Genomic DNA, 15,433 nt, shown 5'->3' with positions numbered 1-15,433 from the left:
CTGTTGCAGCATTTGTCATATGAGGACAGTGATTGATCTAAGCTATCTTGAAAAATTAATTCTTAGTGAGCTTCTTTGAAAATCACCAGTCTGAGAGGGATCGGTTTCTTCTAGCTGTGAGTTCAGCAAGACAGCATTGTTAATATTTTTCTTAAAAGTGTATCACTGAACAAGTTTGTTACTGAAAGGAATAGGCAAAAAGGGAGGAGTATGCAGAGACGGGAAGGAGAGCAGAATGGACAGAAAGGAGCAGTGTGTGGTTAGTGTTTTATCACACCAAGTTATTAACGGATACTAAATTCCATCAGTACATAAGCTCCCAGAGCTAGCAGAAAGTTGATTAGGCAGTCTCCAGCAGTCTTGTCAGGCAAATGCTGCCCAGTCTCTAGGGGGTCTTAACTCCCACCCTGACTCTGCCAGGCAGGGAAGGAAAAATAATCATCTCATGAGTAAGTGAGTAAGGCAGACATGCACAGCAGAGTTCTTCCCAACACCTGCCAGCACTGCTCCCCGACCTGCTGTGATCGATCCAATGCTTCATTACGAGTCCTCCTCCAGCCTGCGGGCAATGCACTGGAGTCACAACGCACATAATTCGATCCATCAGCTTTACCGAAGAGCTTGCCCAAGAGCCTCACCAACTCTGTTCCAGAGAACGTCACCTTCAACAACCTGGAGGCTCATTTATCTGCACGTGTTTGAAGTGCATAAAGAAATGAGAGAAACTGGTTGTTACAAGGCAATAAAGCCAATGAAGTGAACGCAAGGACAATGTTGACTGACCAACTCGATCACCGCACACCCGAGCCAGGACCGCATCAGAAAATGAAGTGGATCAAGATGGGGCGACCTCCTTCTTTCCCCTCCTCCGCACCCCGGGCCCTGCGAGCCGGGTGCGGGGTTCGGCGGGGCGGCACGCGCCAGCCCCGGAGGCCAGAGGCCTCAGAGCGGGGCTCTCCCCGCCGTGCTGCCTCCCCGCTGCGGCGCTGGGCCCTGCCCGAGCGCCAGCGCTTAAAGACCCCTGAGCGGCACCAGCCCTCCCGGGGCAGCCGCCGCCTGACGGAGCGCCGGAGGCCCGGCCCAACCCCTCCCGGCCTCAGGGAAACGCCCGAGGCAGCTACAGGCGCGAGCGGAGCGGGGCCCATCCCATCCGTCCCGCCCCGGTGGGTCCTTCGGCGCCGGCGGCGCCTGCGGGGCGAGCGGCCGGCGCCTGCCCCGAGCCCACGGAGACGCGCCGGGCCCCTTCCTCCGGCCCCGGGCCGGCGCCTCCGCTCGGGCCGGCAGCGCGGCGGGGAAGCGCCGGAGCGCGGCGGGGTCCGCGGGGGGCGCAGGCAGCGGCGCGGGCAGCGCAGGCAGCGGCGCGGGCAGCCCGCGGCGGGGCCTTCCCGCGCGCCGGCAGGCGGGAGCGGCCGCCGCCATGGACGAGCTGGACGCGGAGCCACCGCTGATGGTGCGGGCCGGGGCGGGCAGGGCAGGGGCGGGCCGGGCAGGCGGTGCGGTGCGGGCACCTCTGACGGGCTGCCGTCCCCTCACAGGTGGTGCCGGGCGCCGACCCGTCAGCCAGGCAGCTGTGCTTCGCCTGGGGCCCCGCCGAGGTGCTGGTGTGCGAGACCCTCTTCGGCCGCAGAGGTGGGTCCCCGTCCCGCGGCGGGGCCGGGCCGGGCCGGGCGCTCCTGCCCCGGGCGCTGACGGGGTGTGTTGCAGGTAGCGGGGAGGGAGGGCCGAGCTCCTCCCGCGTCTTCGTGGTCCGCAGGGATCAGGACATCTACATCCAGACCTTGCGGAAACTCTTCAACGAGTCGCACGGGATCTTCATCGGCCTCCAGCGGAGCGAGGAGGAGCTGGCGGGGAAGTCGAGGAAGGCACAGTGAGTGGATGGGGCGCGGGAGGGTGGGAGACACCCGCGGTCGCTGCTCCTTCTGCAGCCAGGCAAATGCCATTGACCTTAAAAATCCAGACAGCTTAAAGCTGCTGTAAACAGAGCAGAAAAAAAGGTGTCAGTTTTCGGGTAATTTAACAAAACAAGGCTGTGATCCCTCCAGTAACTGTGCTGACCAGCGCCTTTGTGCATATAGCCAGCGTACGTGCAACCACTGCGCACAGCCATGCTGACTCCCGCTAGATTCACCCACGTTCGGGGAGCATCTGCTGCTGCAGAGAAACTTGCAACACATAGCGGACAGTAGGCATGAGACTAAAACTCAACAGCTCTCTCTAACCGAGGCCTTTCTGTGTTTGGCAGATTGGTTCAAGTGAGTAAAAACTACCGATCAGTGATAAGAGCCTGTATGGAGGACATGCACCAGGCAGCTAGTAAGTTTGTTTGTTCTCTTATTGCAATAAGAGGAAATGCTATTTGTGATCATGAAAAAATAGTATTTCAATTGTAAGTTATTACAACTACTGTAAAATAGCATACAAAGATTTCAGTCATTATCAAAACTCCATTTCCATCCTGAAGATTTCCAGATTGGTTTGAAAATCTGGTCAGAGATTATTTTTTCCCCCCACTGTGTTTTAACTGATGTTCTGGTCTTTTCATATCTTGGGTTGCAGTTTTATGGGAAACTGAGTCTGAATTGACAGCTTGCTTCTTCCCACCACCCCCAAAGTGAGAGATTTTACTCTTCCCTTCCATCCTTGCCCTGTAGTCATACCCAGATTTGTACAATGTTTATTAAAAAAAGTTATAAATAACATTTTATATAAAAGTTAGCTTTGCCATGTCTGTACTCATCAAGGTCTGTGCTTGATGAGTGATCAAGTATTGTTGTATGTATTTATGAGCCCAGAAGGTGCTGTGAAAGAAGGTACATATGCTGCTCTTTGACTTTCCTTTTATTCTGCCTTCAGTTTCAGCCCGGGACCCTGCTCTGCACAGCCAGTATAGTACTCAGGTAATCTGCAGTTGCCTCACGTAGTCACAGCTGAACATGAATGACTGGCTAGTAAATTCACCAAGGCCAGTACTGTGGCAGTAAGGAAGTTTAGATTTAACTCTGGCTTGGTATATTGGATGCAGTTTGTAACCAAGAATAAATGGGAATAGTTAGCTCCGTTATTTCTAAAATACAGATGCCCAACATCTGGATTCACTGTCGTTTCTTAAACATATATTCAGTGTTATAGGTGTGATGTTTTCTTGTCATCTTAAAGCCAGTACTCACCTGTCTGAAACTTCACCTCTCAAACACTCGGGTTCCAACGAACTGCATCTTGTAGCAAGCTCTAGGTGTTCACCGTGAGCTGTCAGACACTAGAAGAGTGTTGTGGGAAGAGCAGAGTGCTCACAGTAGTTTTGTCCTTTTAGCTGCACTGATGTTGCCTAATTGACTTTTCTTCTTTACTTTGCTGTTTGCAATGTTAAGTCTCAGGAGTGTAAAAGGGCTGAAAATAACACTTGCTGTACTGTTTTGCATTTCCCACTGATAACGGGTTATTATTGCGTTTCAACAGACAAACAGCTTTGATATTTTCTGAGCCGAGCATGTGTAGCTGAGTTGAGGCCTCATTCTCTCTTTTCATTTGTATCTCTGAAATGTCAGTATGACATTTCTCTCTCTGTAAGAGCTGACCTTAACTGAGCAATTGCTATGGACAGCAGATACCTTTGTGGGGTTAAAAAAAAATCCCAAAATCTAACTGGAATAATGGCCAAATCTGAAACATGGCCCTACTTTTTTTTTGAGGTTTCTATTCTCTCTGCAATGGAGCTGATCTGGAACCTGTGTGAGATCCTGTTTGTTGAAGCAGCTGCAGGTGAGCAGTGAATTATCCTGATGTTTAGACTGAAGGGTTTCTGTTTGCTTAATATGTAGCATCCATTGTGTCATATCTTAATATGTTTTAGAGATATGACAAGTGTCAGTAAGCCTTTTAATACCTCTTCTGCCTCTGTAAATTGCCGCCTTCATATTGAATTATGTCAAGCTATTAGATTTGCCTTCTACTTTTTTGCCTTGTGTAGTACACTACAATTAAATTGTCTTTTTTACAGAAAGGTAGTGAAGAAGAGGGATTTCAAAAGTTGTTGCCAGTTCATTTGATTTTTAAGCATAAATCCATGTTTAAGCATCAAATATGTTGATGCCAACTAATGTTTACACATTCTCTGATGCAACTCCTTTAACTTTAGGAAGCCATTTTTTAAGTCAGTTTGTTTACACCAGCATTTTAAAGTAGTAAATAATTTTTAAAGGAAATTGCATTATGCAAACAAATATGCTACTTGCACAGTCCCAGAATTCAGAAGAGAGATTCACAAATTGTAGATTACTTAATCTCAAGAAAAGTTAATCACCTAGTGCCAGATTTCCTCCTCATATTCAGTTAATAATAATGAGTTGATGCTAAATTGAACAGAAACATTCTAGGTGTCTTTTGGCATTGCAAGATTTATGATCCGAATCACTCACCTTTTAGTTCTTCAAGTAACTGGTTAGGGTTTTCTGCCAGACTCCACTGCTGTTCTGTCTAAAATTTGCCACACAGAAATCTGTCATCAGCCTGGTGCTCCCACAGCCTGGCTACTTAAGGAAGTCCGTTCCTTTGTAATTGAGGTGTGGCAAATAGAAATCCAATCAGTAAACCTCATGTAATGATTGTCGAAGCATGTAAAATAGCAGTTTGGGAACAAACAGTTGGGAGCTAACAGAATGAAATCTTCCCTGCATAAAGCTGGTCCCCTTCTGCTTCGCCTCCTTGACTGGGTTCGACTTCATGTCTGTGATGTGGACAACATGGTCCGTGAAGTTCTGAGCAGTGAAAATCCATCAAAACATGAGCTCTTCTGGAATGTGGTGAGTATAGTCACCTATAAGGCTCTTAAACAAAGAGAATTCACACCTATGTGTTTTGCCTTCCTCCTCCCCACTCGACACTAGACTACATCTCAGAAACTGATACCTAGGACACTGCTGCTGTCTGCCTGTATAAGTTTTAAGATGAAGCCATTCTGACAATCGTCCTACCCCTCATTCCCATCCTGATCCTTTCATTTTCACGATCCATAGAGGTCAAGACTTGCACTGTGTATTTGACTTAGCAGGGCCTACAGTTTAAGCATTTTAACTCGCACTTAACTTGCCTAAATCACAAGTTAAAATTCCCCTCTGATACTCTTCCTGGGTATTTTGTAGCCGTGCCCGATGTAGTGCTCACGGACAGGTGGTTTTTGCAGGTGGATGTCTTTGTGCTGCAAGGCCGAATGGATGAAGCGCGGCACTTGCTCTCCAAGGAAGCCAGTGCCAATCCTACATCGGTGAACATGTTCAAAATCTTGGATGACTTGATGAAGAAGATGCCTGTGCCCAGTGTATGTACAAAGTGGATTTTTTTCATGCAGTTCCCTTGGGAAAAGAAAGCCACCTCTGATGTGGCTCCCCTAACATCACAATTTGTTCACCATCTCAGTCTTAATCCTTTACAGTAATAATATTTGTGTTCTTGAATTGCCCAAAAGACCCAACCATTCAGACAAAAGCCTGTGGGGTGACAAACCAACATAGTTAGAAAGAGAATTTTTGCAGCAAGATGCATTATGTAGTTGTCTCAAACAATTCCTGTGGAGAACTATTCTCTTGTAACAGAATAGTCTCTGAAGACTTTACCAGTGGAGTTCCCCTCAGTGGCAGTGATCTCCTTGTGGAGGAAAAATGCAGCTGCATCATGGTAATCTCTCATAGGCTCTCCTTTGCCTTATTTAGAAGGATAAAGACAGACACTTCAAATGCAACTGTAGTACAAAGAAAAATTTTATGGCAGCCCTGTGTTTACCTTCTTATCATGAATGACTGCGAGTTCAGCGCAAGCACTTACTGTGATTTGACTTGGTGTTTATTTTATGCGTCTTATCTCTGTTCAGCTTGGCAACACCCAGACACTGACCGAGATGGAGCTGAAATGGCAGCACTGGCACGAAGAATGTCAGCGGTATCTACAGGATGGAACTTTTGCTTCCAATTCCCACATGGAATCCATCTGCAAGGTGTGTTTTTGCTGGGAAAGAAGGAAACTGTGGACAAGTATTGGATCCATCCTTGTGTATTTTAGGAGCCCTGTGTAGCCATAAGTAACTTTAATATGCTGGATGATCTGTTCATTAAATCAGAAGATTTCAGCCAGTCTTCTGTACTGTGTTCTTTGTTTTGCAGCAGTCTTTGCAAGCCTGGGCAGATTGTTTTCTCTTCGTGTCCAAGGCCATAAGGCTGATTAGGAAACTGGGCTCTGAGAAGGATCTTTGTCCTTTGTTATTTAATTTTGATTAAATTATCAACTTTGCAAAATGGGAGTAATGCCTTTGAAGAGTTACGATGCAGCTGTGTACATTGCTGCATTTGCAGAATTATTCCTATGTTTTTGTCCTGTTAGATCCTGCTGGGAGATGAGGATGCCATACTGGAGAAAAAGGAACTCATGACTACTTGGTACCACTTTCTGGTTACCCGACTCCTGTATTCCCATCCAACTGTGAAGCCAATGGAACTGCGGTTTTATGCACAGGCATGAAATAGAATTATTTTTATATTCTCTGCCGTTTCATGCACACAAGGGTTACCATACTTAAAGAAAAACTTTGGGATAGTTGACATCTTACAGCAAGTACCTACCTGTAAGGCGTTTCCTAGAATCTGTAAGTGAACTGGGAGACTGGTACAGTGAACAAGTAATTGTTGAAGACCAAGTCTCTTCAGTGTCTAGGGTTACCAGTCTTGTCCGTGCAAATTGTTTTCCCAGTTTCCTTATGCTAAAATATTGCATCTTTTCTGTTAACGTGTTCAGTCTCTGTGACATATTCTTTCCCATAAAATAACCTAGGCGAGGCTGCTACATCCAGATGCTTTCCTGTAACCCATCTCACAACTGCACTTATCGTGTCTTGTAATCTTATTCCACAGTCTAGTATGGACCTGTTCCTGGGTGGAGAAAGCAGCCCTGAGCCTCTAGACACGATTTTAATGGCAGCCTTTGAATTTGAGATGCATCAAGTGATCAAGGAATGCAGGTTGAGTTTTAAGGTTTTTGATTCTCTTAGTTCTACAGCATTGCTTCTGTGTGTGTTCACTCCAATAGTATTTGGGGTAGAGGATATGGGTACAGCCCACCTGATCATCTTTTCAAAGAATTTAGCAAAAATACGTGAAGCAGGCCTCAACTAAAAGTATTCCATTAGGTCTGGGACATTGCAACCAGACATTGTATCGTAACACAGCTTATGTATTGGTAAGAAATGCCTGCAGAAAACCTGACACATTCCTTGGCAGTGGTAGGCTTAGTTTTTTCTTTCTTTTGCTTGCTTCAAATACAGCATTGCCCTGAGCAACTGGTGGTTTGTGGCTCATCTGACTGACCTCCTGGATCACTGTAAACTCCTGCAATCTCACAATCTCTAGTAAGTATTTATTTGCACTGATTATTCAGACACCTAGCAGCAAGGATGACTGAAACAGCATGTGGATTTTGGTTGAAAAGGAGTGTTTTGGGCATTTGTAGAAGATGGAGGATAAAGTTGCTGCATGTGCCTTTGAAGTTACAGGCAGCCCAGATGCTGTGAGAAGCAGAAGCAGTTGCTGACATGATGAATTTGACATCAACAGTGCCTCAGTACAGTGTTAGGATTTTTTTAAAAATATAATTTTATCTGACATATAATCAAGGCCCCAAATGTTTGTGACTTTTTTTGGAATGGTGAGAAACTTCTCTAAAAAGTTTCCATAATTATGCTTTGAATGAATTTAAGTTTCAGCAATTGAATTTTGCTATCTGAATTTCCTTGAAAGTTTCAGTCTCTTAAAGCACTTCCTCTAAGTTATATTTGCTAAGCGCTGTAAATACTTGGCAGGTCTTCCCAAGGAGAAAGCTGACCTGCATGCTTAGGCCTGAGGTACAAAGCTTATTAAGGTAGCCCATGAGAAAACATGCTGCATAAATTAAAAGTACTTGTGAAAGAAAGTCAGCCCTTTTGTTCCAATAAAGTGCAAATAATAATGCCTGTTTCTTTTCTCTCTTCCCGCCCCCCCCCCCCCCCCCCAGTTTTGGTTCAAATATGCGTGAATTCCTTCTGCTGGAGTATGCCTCAGGACTCTTCTCCCATCACAGGTAGCAACTTTTTTTTTTTGTTAACTCAGAGGATAGACTAACACCAAGACAGCCAAAACAAATAACTACATGTTAATGAAGTAAAAAGGCAAAACTTACAGATTAGGATTTCAGCAAAGGTGTCCCTAAGGGTTCATACAACGCCAGCATGTTCCCTTTCCTGCATCAAAGACAAAATCTCTATTAGAACCCATCAAGCGTATTGACCGGGACAGAATTGCTCCGGCCACTGTGGCTTTTTTGGTACAGAGCAACCTGCAGCAAAGCACTTGTGAGATGCAGGTGTTCCAAAGTTGTGTAGCAGGCAGATGGTATTTGGTAGAAAGTAAAAGCCATTTTAGGTCTGAATACTAAGTTAATCAGAGCTGTTATTAATGCAGATTCACATTCCCCTTGTGGCTTTCCTGTTGTGCTTATTTAAGATTTATATGATTGGAATGCTTGATGATTCTTTTTCCTCTCTCAGCCTGTGGCAGCTGGGGGTAGATTACTTTGACCACTGTCCAGAATATGGCAGGGTATATTTGGAACTTCATATTGAACGGATACCCCTTAACACAGAACAGAAGGCCCTCAAAGTGCTGAGGATCTGTGAGCAGAGACAGATGCATGAACAAGGTGATTGATTCTTAAATCTCATTGTTTTGCAATGATACAAGTGAAACAACTGTAACTAATTATTTCCCTCTTCTCCAATGTCTTCTTCTAAGTTCGTAGCATCTGTAAAATCATGGCCATGAAAGCTCTGCGGAATAATCGCTTGGGCTCTGCCCTGTCGTGGAGCATCAGAGCTAAGGATGCAGCTTTTGCTACACTAATATCCGATCGGTGAGTCTGAGTCAGAAGCTCTGAGACAACTGCTGCTGTGGTGGGGTGGTAGGAACGGGGGAAGCAGCCATGCTGCGATGGACCAGAGAAGGTCCTGCTGCAGGCAGATGGGGATTGTCTTTCCCTCAGACCAAGTACCTGCTTCTGCAGTGGAAAATGACATTCTTGGGTATTTTCATCTGCAGTACCCTAGCTGTTCTTTTCTATGCTGTTATACTTCATGAAATCTAGAGATGAAACAGATTGGCTTTATCTAACAGTCCGCTCCTCTTAGACCTTGCTTTGATAAACATTTCTTTTGGCAGTAGCTCTACCTTAGCAAGCCTTTCGCTTGCTCCAGTACACGGCTGTTTGATGGACTGTACAGTGAACCAGGGAATAATCCCCTCCTGTGCTTTATTCAGCAGGTTATTTTTAACCAGTCTAGTTCACTGTGCAGTCTCCAAACAAGTCAGTGGGAGTCACTTAAGCCACCGTTTCTGCAAAAGATCTCAAGCCACAATTATCGCATATGTAACAAAGAGTAAAGTTTTATCGTGTCCCTGGTTTTGCATGAGCTTGTCACAATATCTGGCCTTGCAGGGGTAGGAAGGTTGTTATAAAATTGAAGAGGATGCTAACACTTAGCTTAGGCCTAGTCAAAAGATAGGGCAACTCTCTTTACGCTCTTTAATCTCTAGCAATCCAGGTCATGTATTTTTTTGCTAATTGGAAATAGCAGGTTCCAATCTCTCTGCATAGTTAGAGTATAATTTTGAAATTACACTCTGGATAGGTGGCCAGGTACTACTCTTCTCTTCAGCAGTGAAAAAAGGGAGCAGTAAGAGATTGGTGTTCTGTGGTGGGGTTTTTTTCCCATTTATTCTTTGAGGGAGTGGGAATTATTGTATTTCTTTCAACAGAAGGTGAAAGAAAACCATCACAGGAAACAGCTTGCAAAAAACAGCATAATGAAGGCTGTAACAAAACAGATGAAAAGCTTTTAGAATTGTTTTTGTTCCTGCTGCTTACCAACTTTTTTACATAGCAGAAAAATAGAGCTTTTGTTATGATCTGGGACTGTTATTTATGCATCCACCAGCCTCAGCTTCCTGTGCTCCTTCCTTCACTTACTCCTTTTAAAAGAATGGATCTCAACTACCACCAAATCTAGAATAATAAAGTGTCTGTTAAACACATGTTCTCCCCTCTAGGCTTTTGTTGTGTTTTACTTTTTCCCTAGATTCCTTAAGGACTATTGTGAAAGGGGATGCTTCTCTGACTTAGACCTCATTGATAATTTGGGACCATCCATGCTGCTCAGTGACCGGCTAACATTTCTTGGTAAGATGTGTCTACAGTTTTCATTCTGGTCTGTTAATTTAGAACATAGTTAACTCCATGGAATTACTTGGATTTGTCTCTTCCTTTGCCTGGCTGCATCCTGTTTTCAGTGATGAGGTTAAAGCAAATGACGGAAGGTGATTTGGGATGCAGCTTGCTTGCTACCAGGAGACTGCATTTCCAATTGCACTCACGGTAGGCATGTGTTCTGCCCTGCTTTGAGCAGGATAGTCTTGAATTCTGACACTTGTAGGCTTTCCCTTTCTTAGTCTTTTTCCAGACTCTATCACTACCTAGAGAGACTTTGAAATATTAGCAAACACAATCTGCAAGACTTTAGGGGGCTTCCTTAGGAGAGCAAATCACTGGTGTAAGTTACTTTGACAATATGATAATTTCTAACTTCATAAAGTTCTCCAAAATCTCAACAACTTGTGTTGGTTCAGTGTGCCAATTTCAAACTCACTCAAACAGAAGCTCTCTCCTGCCCCTTCGCTGTAGCAGTTGTGCCAAGTAACAGTGAAGGGCCTCCAGCTAGTTTCCTTTACATACCACAGCTTCCTTTTCCTGGCTGGCACAAGTGTGGGCTCTGGAACCTGCACATCTGGCTGCAGCTGCTTGGTGGCCTTTGATTAATGGATTAAGACAGGAAATTGAGCTAAAATACCCCTTTCTCCAGAGCTGTGGCAGTTAGCAAACCCAGTTACTGGGGACAAAATCTAACAGGAGTTTGGAATAGCTGTTGGCAATCAGACTGACTCCCTTTGGCTGACACCAGCATTACTGTGAGGGTGATCCTGAATTTGATCTGTTCCCATTTGGTCCAAGCTTGCAAAACTGGCACTGTATTTCTTTCATTTAAACCTTATCACACTAACTGTGACTTACCAAATTGGTAATCCCTCCTATCTCTGTATGCCCAATGTCACCCAGGGCCCCTTGCACCAGCCCCAAAGATTTACAGTTTAATTGTGTAACAGTTTAATTGTGTAACTGTGTTTATAGAGACATGACCTCCTTTTCTGCTTTTTATAAAAAATCTTGAAAGGCCTGAAAAAATTTCTGCTTGTTTTTCCTTTGGAGGTTTTAGAAGCATCAGGTGTGCTTTTGCTGGGCAACTTTCACATGTCTCTATCTTGAGCTCAAGCATTAGTCAAAGGTGAATCTCAATGGGAATCTTTACTTCCAGTACTTTGACAGTTTAGTGGATACAAACAAAGCCACAGAATAAAACTCACGTTTATCCTCAGCCAGTTCTCAAGTGCTGGATATTGATCTAATTTAATTCTTAGCAAAAGCAGAACTTTCCACATTAACAAAGATCTCCATTTCCGTTTAAACAGTCGGGAAGACAGCAAAGCCTTTCAGACCTCCTGACATTCTGCGATCTCAAAAAGAACGTTCACCCTCCCCCTCCCCTCCCGTTCCTGGTTTTTGCAGACGCCACGAGTCCCTCTAAGCCACTCGTGCTGTTGCTGACCCTGCAAACACTTGGCACCAGACAGTGTCAGTTAGCGAACAGCCTGGTTCCAGCCTTACCAAGAACAGGAACAGGTTTTTGGCTGCCTTTTCCACCAGCCTCTATTTTAACCTTTCTTCATGCCCAAGATTCCCATTCCCCCAGGCCCGGCTGCTTTGGAGACTCATTGCGGGTGGGGGTAGTTGTACCCCAGGCTTCACAGGAGCAAAGGGGCGTCCTAACATCCAGTAGCCCAGGCCTGACAGACACTGACGCCTTTTACCCTTCACCAACACCCGTGTATAGGCAAGTACCGAGAATTCCACCGGCTGTATGGGGAGAAGCGGTTCTCTGAAGCTGCCAAGTTGCTTCTGATGCTGATGACGGCTCACATCGCTCCTTGCTCCTTCTGGATGACCCTGCTGACAGATGCCCTTCCACTGCTGGAGCAGAAAGAGGTGAGCACGCTGGTCACACAGGACAGAGCCCCCCACGCCCTTTTTCTTCCTGACAAGGTAGCTCAAAAGGGTGACCCCCTTTTCTGCTCCCGGGCTGGGGCTTGCACTTCCAGCGCAGAAGAACCCAGAATCGTGCAGCTATCCGCGCGTCCTGTCAGTGGGAGCACTTGGGACCCAGGATGGGATCATCAACTCTTGGTTCCCTGCTATTAGAAAACAGCAGGGGAATACATACATGCTGATGATTTAAGCACACACTGCATCCAGTTCCTTGGCGTGAAGATTTTTCTAGCATGCTTCCTTCTTCTAAGCTCAATTTTTGCTCCGAGATCCTTCAGGAAAATGACAGCTTAGCAATTACAGACCCATGACTGGATAAAGCCCAGAGCACCCGCTCTGACCTCATGGCTGACCCTGCTTTGTGCAGGAGGTGGCACTAGAGACCTCCCAGAGTCACTTGCAGCCTGAATTATCCTCAGATCCTGTGATTTGAAGGGTCAGAATGGATCTGCAGGAGTGCAAAAGCATTCCTATCCTCTCAGCCAAGAGTTACCTGCTCAGACTGTGTGATGTCCTTAAACTTGATCATTTTCAGTAAATACTTTAATTTCCACAGGTCATATTTTCAGCGGAGCAGACTTATGAGTTGATGCGATGCCTGGAAGACCTGACAGCAGGGAAGTCAGATAAGCAAAAATTCCAGGTAGCTCCTGTTTTGAGGACAACTGGGTAATGAATGGGTGGGGCCATGGGGAGGGTCCGGGAAGGCAGGCTCAAATTTATGTTCCTGTGCGGGGGCAGAGAAGAGGAAGAGTCTGATTTAGTGCGGCTGCAACGGGGTGTTATTTTTAACGGCCAGCCGAATGAGGCATCCTCAACAGTTATTTAAGTATACGCAAAACCAGTACAGGAGGACTTCCACTCCTTGCTGTTCTGCTGTTTGGGATTGGACTGTGACACTTTTCCAAGATACATAATTGCAAATTACATGGGCAACGAAAAGCCGAGATGCTGCCATCGAACAGCTCAAGCTATGAAACATTCCAGGCGCAGAACAGGGAGCCATTTGCTACACGCACAAACCGCTGCAGCTGCCAGAAAAAGAAAAGGCTTGGCAGTGCTCTCCTGTGTTGCTCTAAAAAGCAGGAAGTGTAGCTTTTACTCTTCTCAGGAGGTCCCTATGACAGGTAAATATACGTGTACTCTTCCTCTTAATGACCTGCATCCTTACTTTTCGAAACTCAGAAAAGGGACCGATCACCTCATCACAATCAGCTCATTATTGCGCATAGTAGTCTAACCCAAACTCTGCTTGCTTTTAGGATGATGACGTCGAGAATATGAAAGTGGAAATGCTGAGACTTGCTCTTGCACGAAATCTTGCACGAGTCATTGTCAAAGAAGGCACGTTGGACGGATCTTGAAGACAATAGTATGTGATTTTACGCCTCCTCTGTGGCTCACTGTACATAAACCTGACTGCTTTTCTACGAATAAATGTCTTGTTTTGCATATTGCTTGGGTATTTGTTCTTGTCTTCCATAAATATAACTAAAAAAGCATCAATGTAACATGCAAGAAGGAGCTGCATCAAAACGCTAAGATTGCTTGTTCCAATGTGGTCTAGTGACTCTCCCCTGCTAAAGTAAACCTCATTACCAACAGCAACATTACTGTTGCTTTACCTCTAACACCCAGAACTGAAATTAAGACCACCTTTTAAACCACTGGGGATTTAGAAAACACCAGCTTCTCCGTTTTCACTTAGTTTGGATGGTCTTGAGGCAATGGGTTGAGTTTTAGGATTTCCAGAAACAGCACTGTACTGCATAAGCAGTCATTAGTAAGGGCTATCCACAGAGCTAAGTAGGGAAAACAATTTATTTAACGTGCAGGAGAACAAATGCATTTGAGATGTATATACAGTTATGACTGTTCGGTATGAAGCAGGAACCTCACCCTACAGACAAGGAACTTTCATAGTTAATTTCCAAAGCTCTTAACAATGCATTTCCACGCAGCAAGACTACAGCATCTTTCCATTTGGCTGTACAGTGCAGGCAGTGCGGTGCTGTCAACACTGAGAACAAAGCCATTCTGCAGAAGGCACTCGGACCCTTCTGACCTCCTCAAAGTCACAGTGAGATTCATGTGTAGGCATCCAAGGCAGTGAAACCTGCCTCCTCAGGACACGCTACCATCACCTAAGCACTACCCCGTGCCTACTGTGTCTAAAGTGCTGGCAAGAACACATCTGAGGCAGAAAGAATTCTCTCCTTGTCCCGCATCCCAGTCCATTGATTTAAAACTGTTTGCTTTAAGGATCCAAACAATGTACTCATCGCTCTCACCTTCTACCTCAGGGAGCTGACAAAGCTGGGGTCTTTACAAGCTTCAGACCAGGAGTTTACAGCAAGCTCCTTGGCCAAGCTTTGATTCTACTTTCAGGGCTTCTATAAGCGCCTGGTGCCTTCTCCAATGAGGACCTCAGGCTTCAAATCCGCCGAGTTTGTCCACCTCTAGTGATTTTTACTTTGCAACACAGTCAAGAAAATTCAACTATAAATCACCCCAAGCTACATTTGCAGCAATGGGTTTTACAGCCACCATTAATTCCAGCAGCGTGTTCTCCTCTGGAGTTTTCTTCCCACAACGGGCAGGATTCTCCTCCTCCTGTTTTTCTCAGCACTTGAGCTGACTGCTCCCACTCCTAGTTTGCTAGGAGCTGTTGCTTGTCAGCACTGCTAGAAAAGCTGAGCTTAGTGTCCAAGGACCCGTTCTATCTGTGCTTTTGTCAATGGATGTTAAAAAAACCTGTTAATTTAAAACAGCCTGTCTCAAAGCTACTTGAGAGGCACTGCTTGAGATTGGAAATTGAGAAGGAAGGGACTGCTAGAATCAAGTTCAAATGATGTAAACGTAGTTTCTGTGAGACTGTAGCTAGAGGGGTCAGCTCCTGTGCCCCCTGTTAGTGCAGAACACTGATGTCCAGCAAAACTCCTTTCCGCCTCGTGCAGACCAGTGCACTGAGCCACTTAATACAGGGAACAAATAAAACAGGGCATTAAACCAGCACATGCATTGTCACAGCCCAGCGGAGTCTTTCCTTTCACTGTCTGCTTGTTTCTATTTAGATATCCTATAGCTCTATTATTTACACCTTTTATTTCATTGTATTCATCTCAATAAAACACTGTATTCAACTACAATAATAATACTGCCTGCATGAGGGGACACGAGGGGCATCTCTCCTTATCCCTGGATTCAC

The 15,433-nt window shown here is 45.4% G+C and overlaps 1 protein-coding gene across 3 annotated transcripts; it reads left to right on the top strand.

Moving 5' to 3' along the window:
• Positions 1–1,417: 1,417 nt before the first annotated feature.
• Positions 1,418–13,589, top strand: NUP85 (nucleoporin 85; the record flags this gene model as incomplete). Of its 3 annotated transcripts, XM_082007958.1 has the most annotated exons (19): positions 1,418–1,450; positions 1,536–1,629; positions 1,705–1,867; positions 2,243–2,313; positions 2,854–2,897; positions 3,690–3,759; positions 4,678–4,799; positions 5,180–5,314; positions 5,864–5,986; positions 6,370–6,501; positions 6,897–7,003; positions 7,307–7,390; positions 8,032–8,097; positions 8,564–8,715; positions 8,808–8,925; positions 10,148–10,248; positions 12,014–12,165; positions 12,782–12,868; positions 13,488–13,589. In XM_082007958.1, the coding sequence occupies 19 exons, from the start codon at positions 1,418–1,420 to the stop codon at positions 13,587–13,589; spliced, it is 1,956 nt and encodes a 651-aa protein (XP_081864084.1). The 3 variants fall into 3 exon arrangements, with proteins under 3 accessions (XP_081864084.1, XP_081864083.1, XP_081864085.1); XM_082007957.1 differs by having other exon boundaries at positions 1,536–1,867; XM_082007959.1 differs by lacking the exon at positions 13,488–13,589 and adding an exon at positions 13,461–13,487 and having other exon boundaries at positions 1,536–1,867.
• Between the last annotated feature and the right edge of the window lie 1,844 nt (positions 13,590–15,433).

Source organism: Phaethon aethereus (assembly GCF_964289735.1).
Source record: "Phaethon aethereus genome assembly, chromosome: 18".
Classification (NCBI taxonomy): domain Eukaryota; kingdom Metazoa; phylum Chordata; class Aves; order Phaethontiformes; family Phaethontidae; genus Phaethon; species Phaethon aethereus.
Note: the sequence above shows the minus strand (reverse complement) of the source record. Positions and strands in the feature narration are given on the sequence as shown.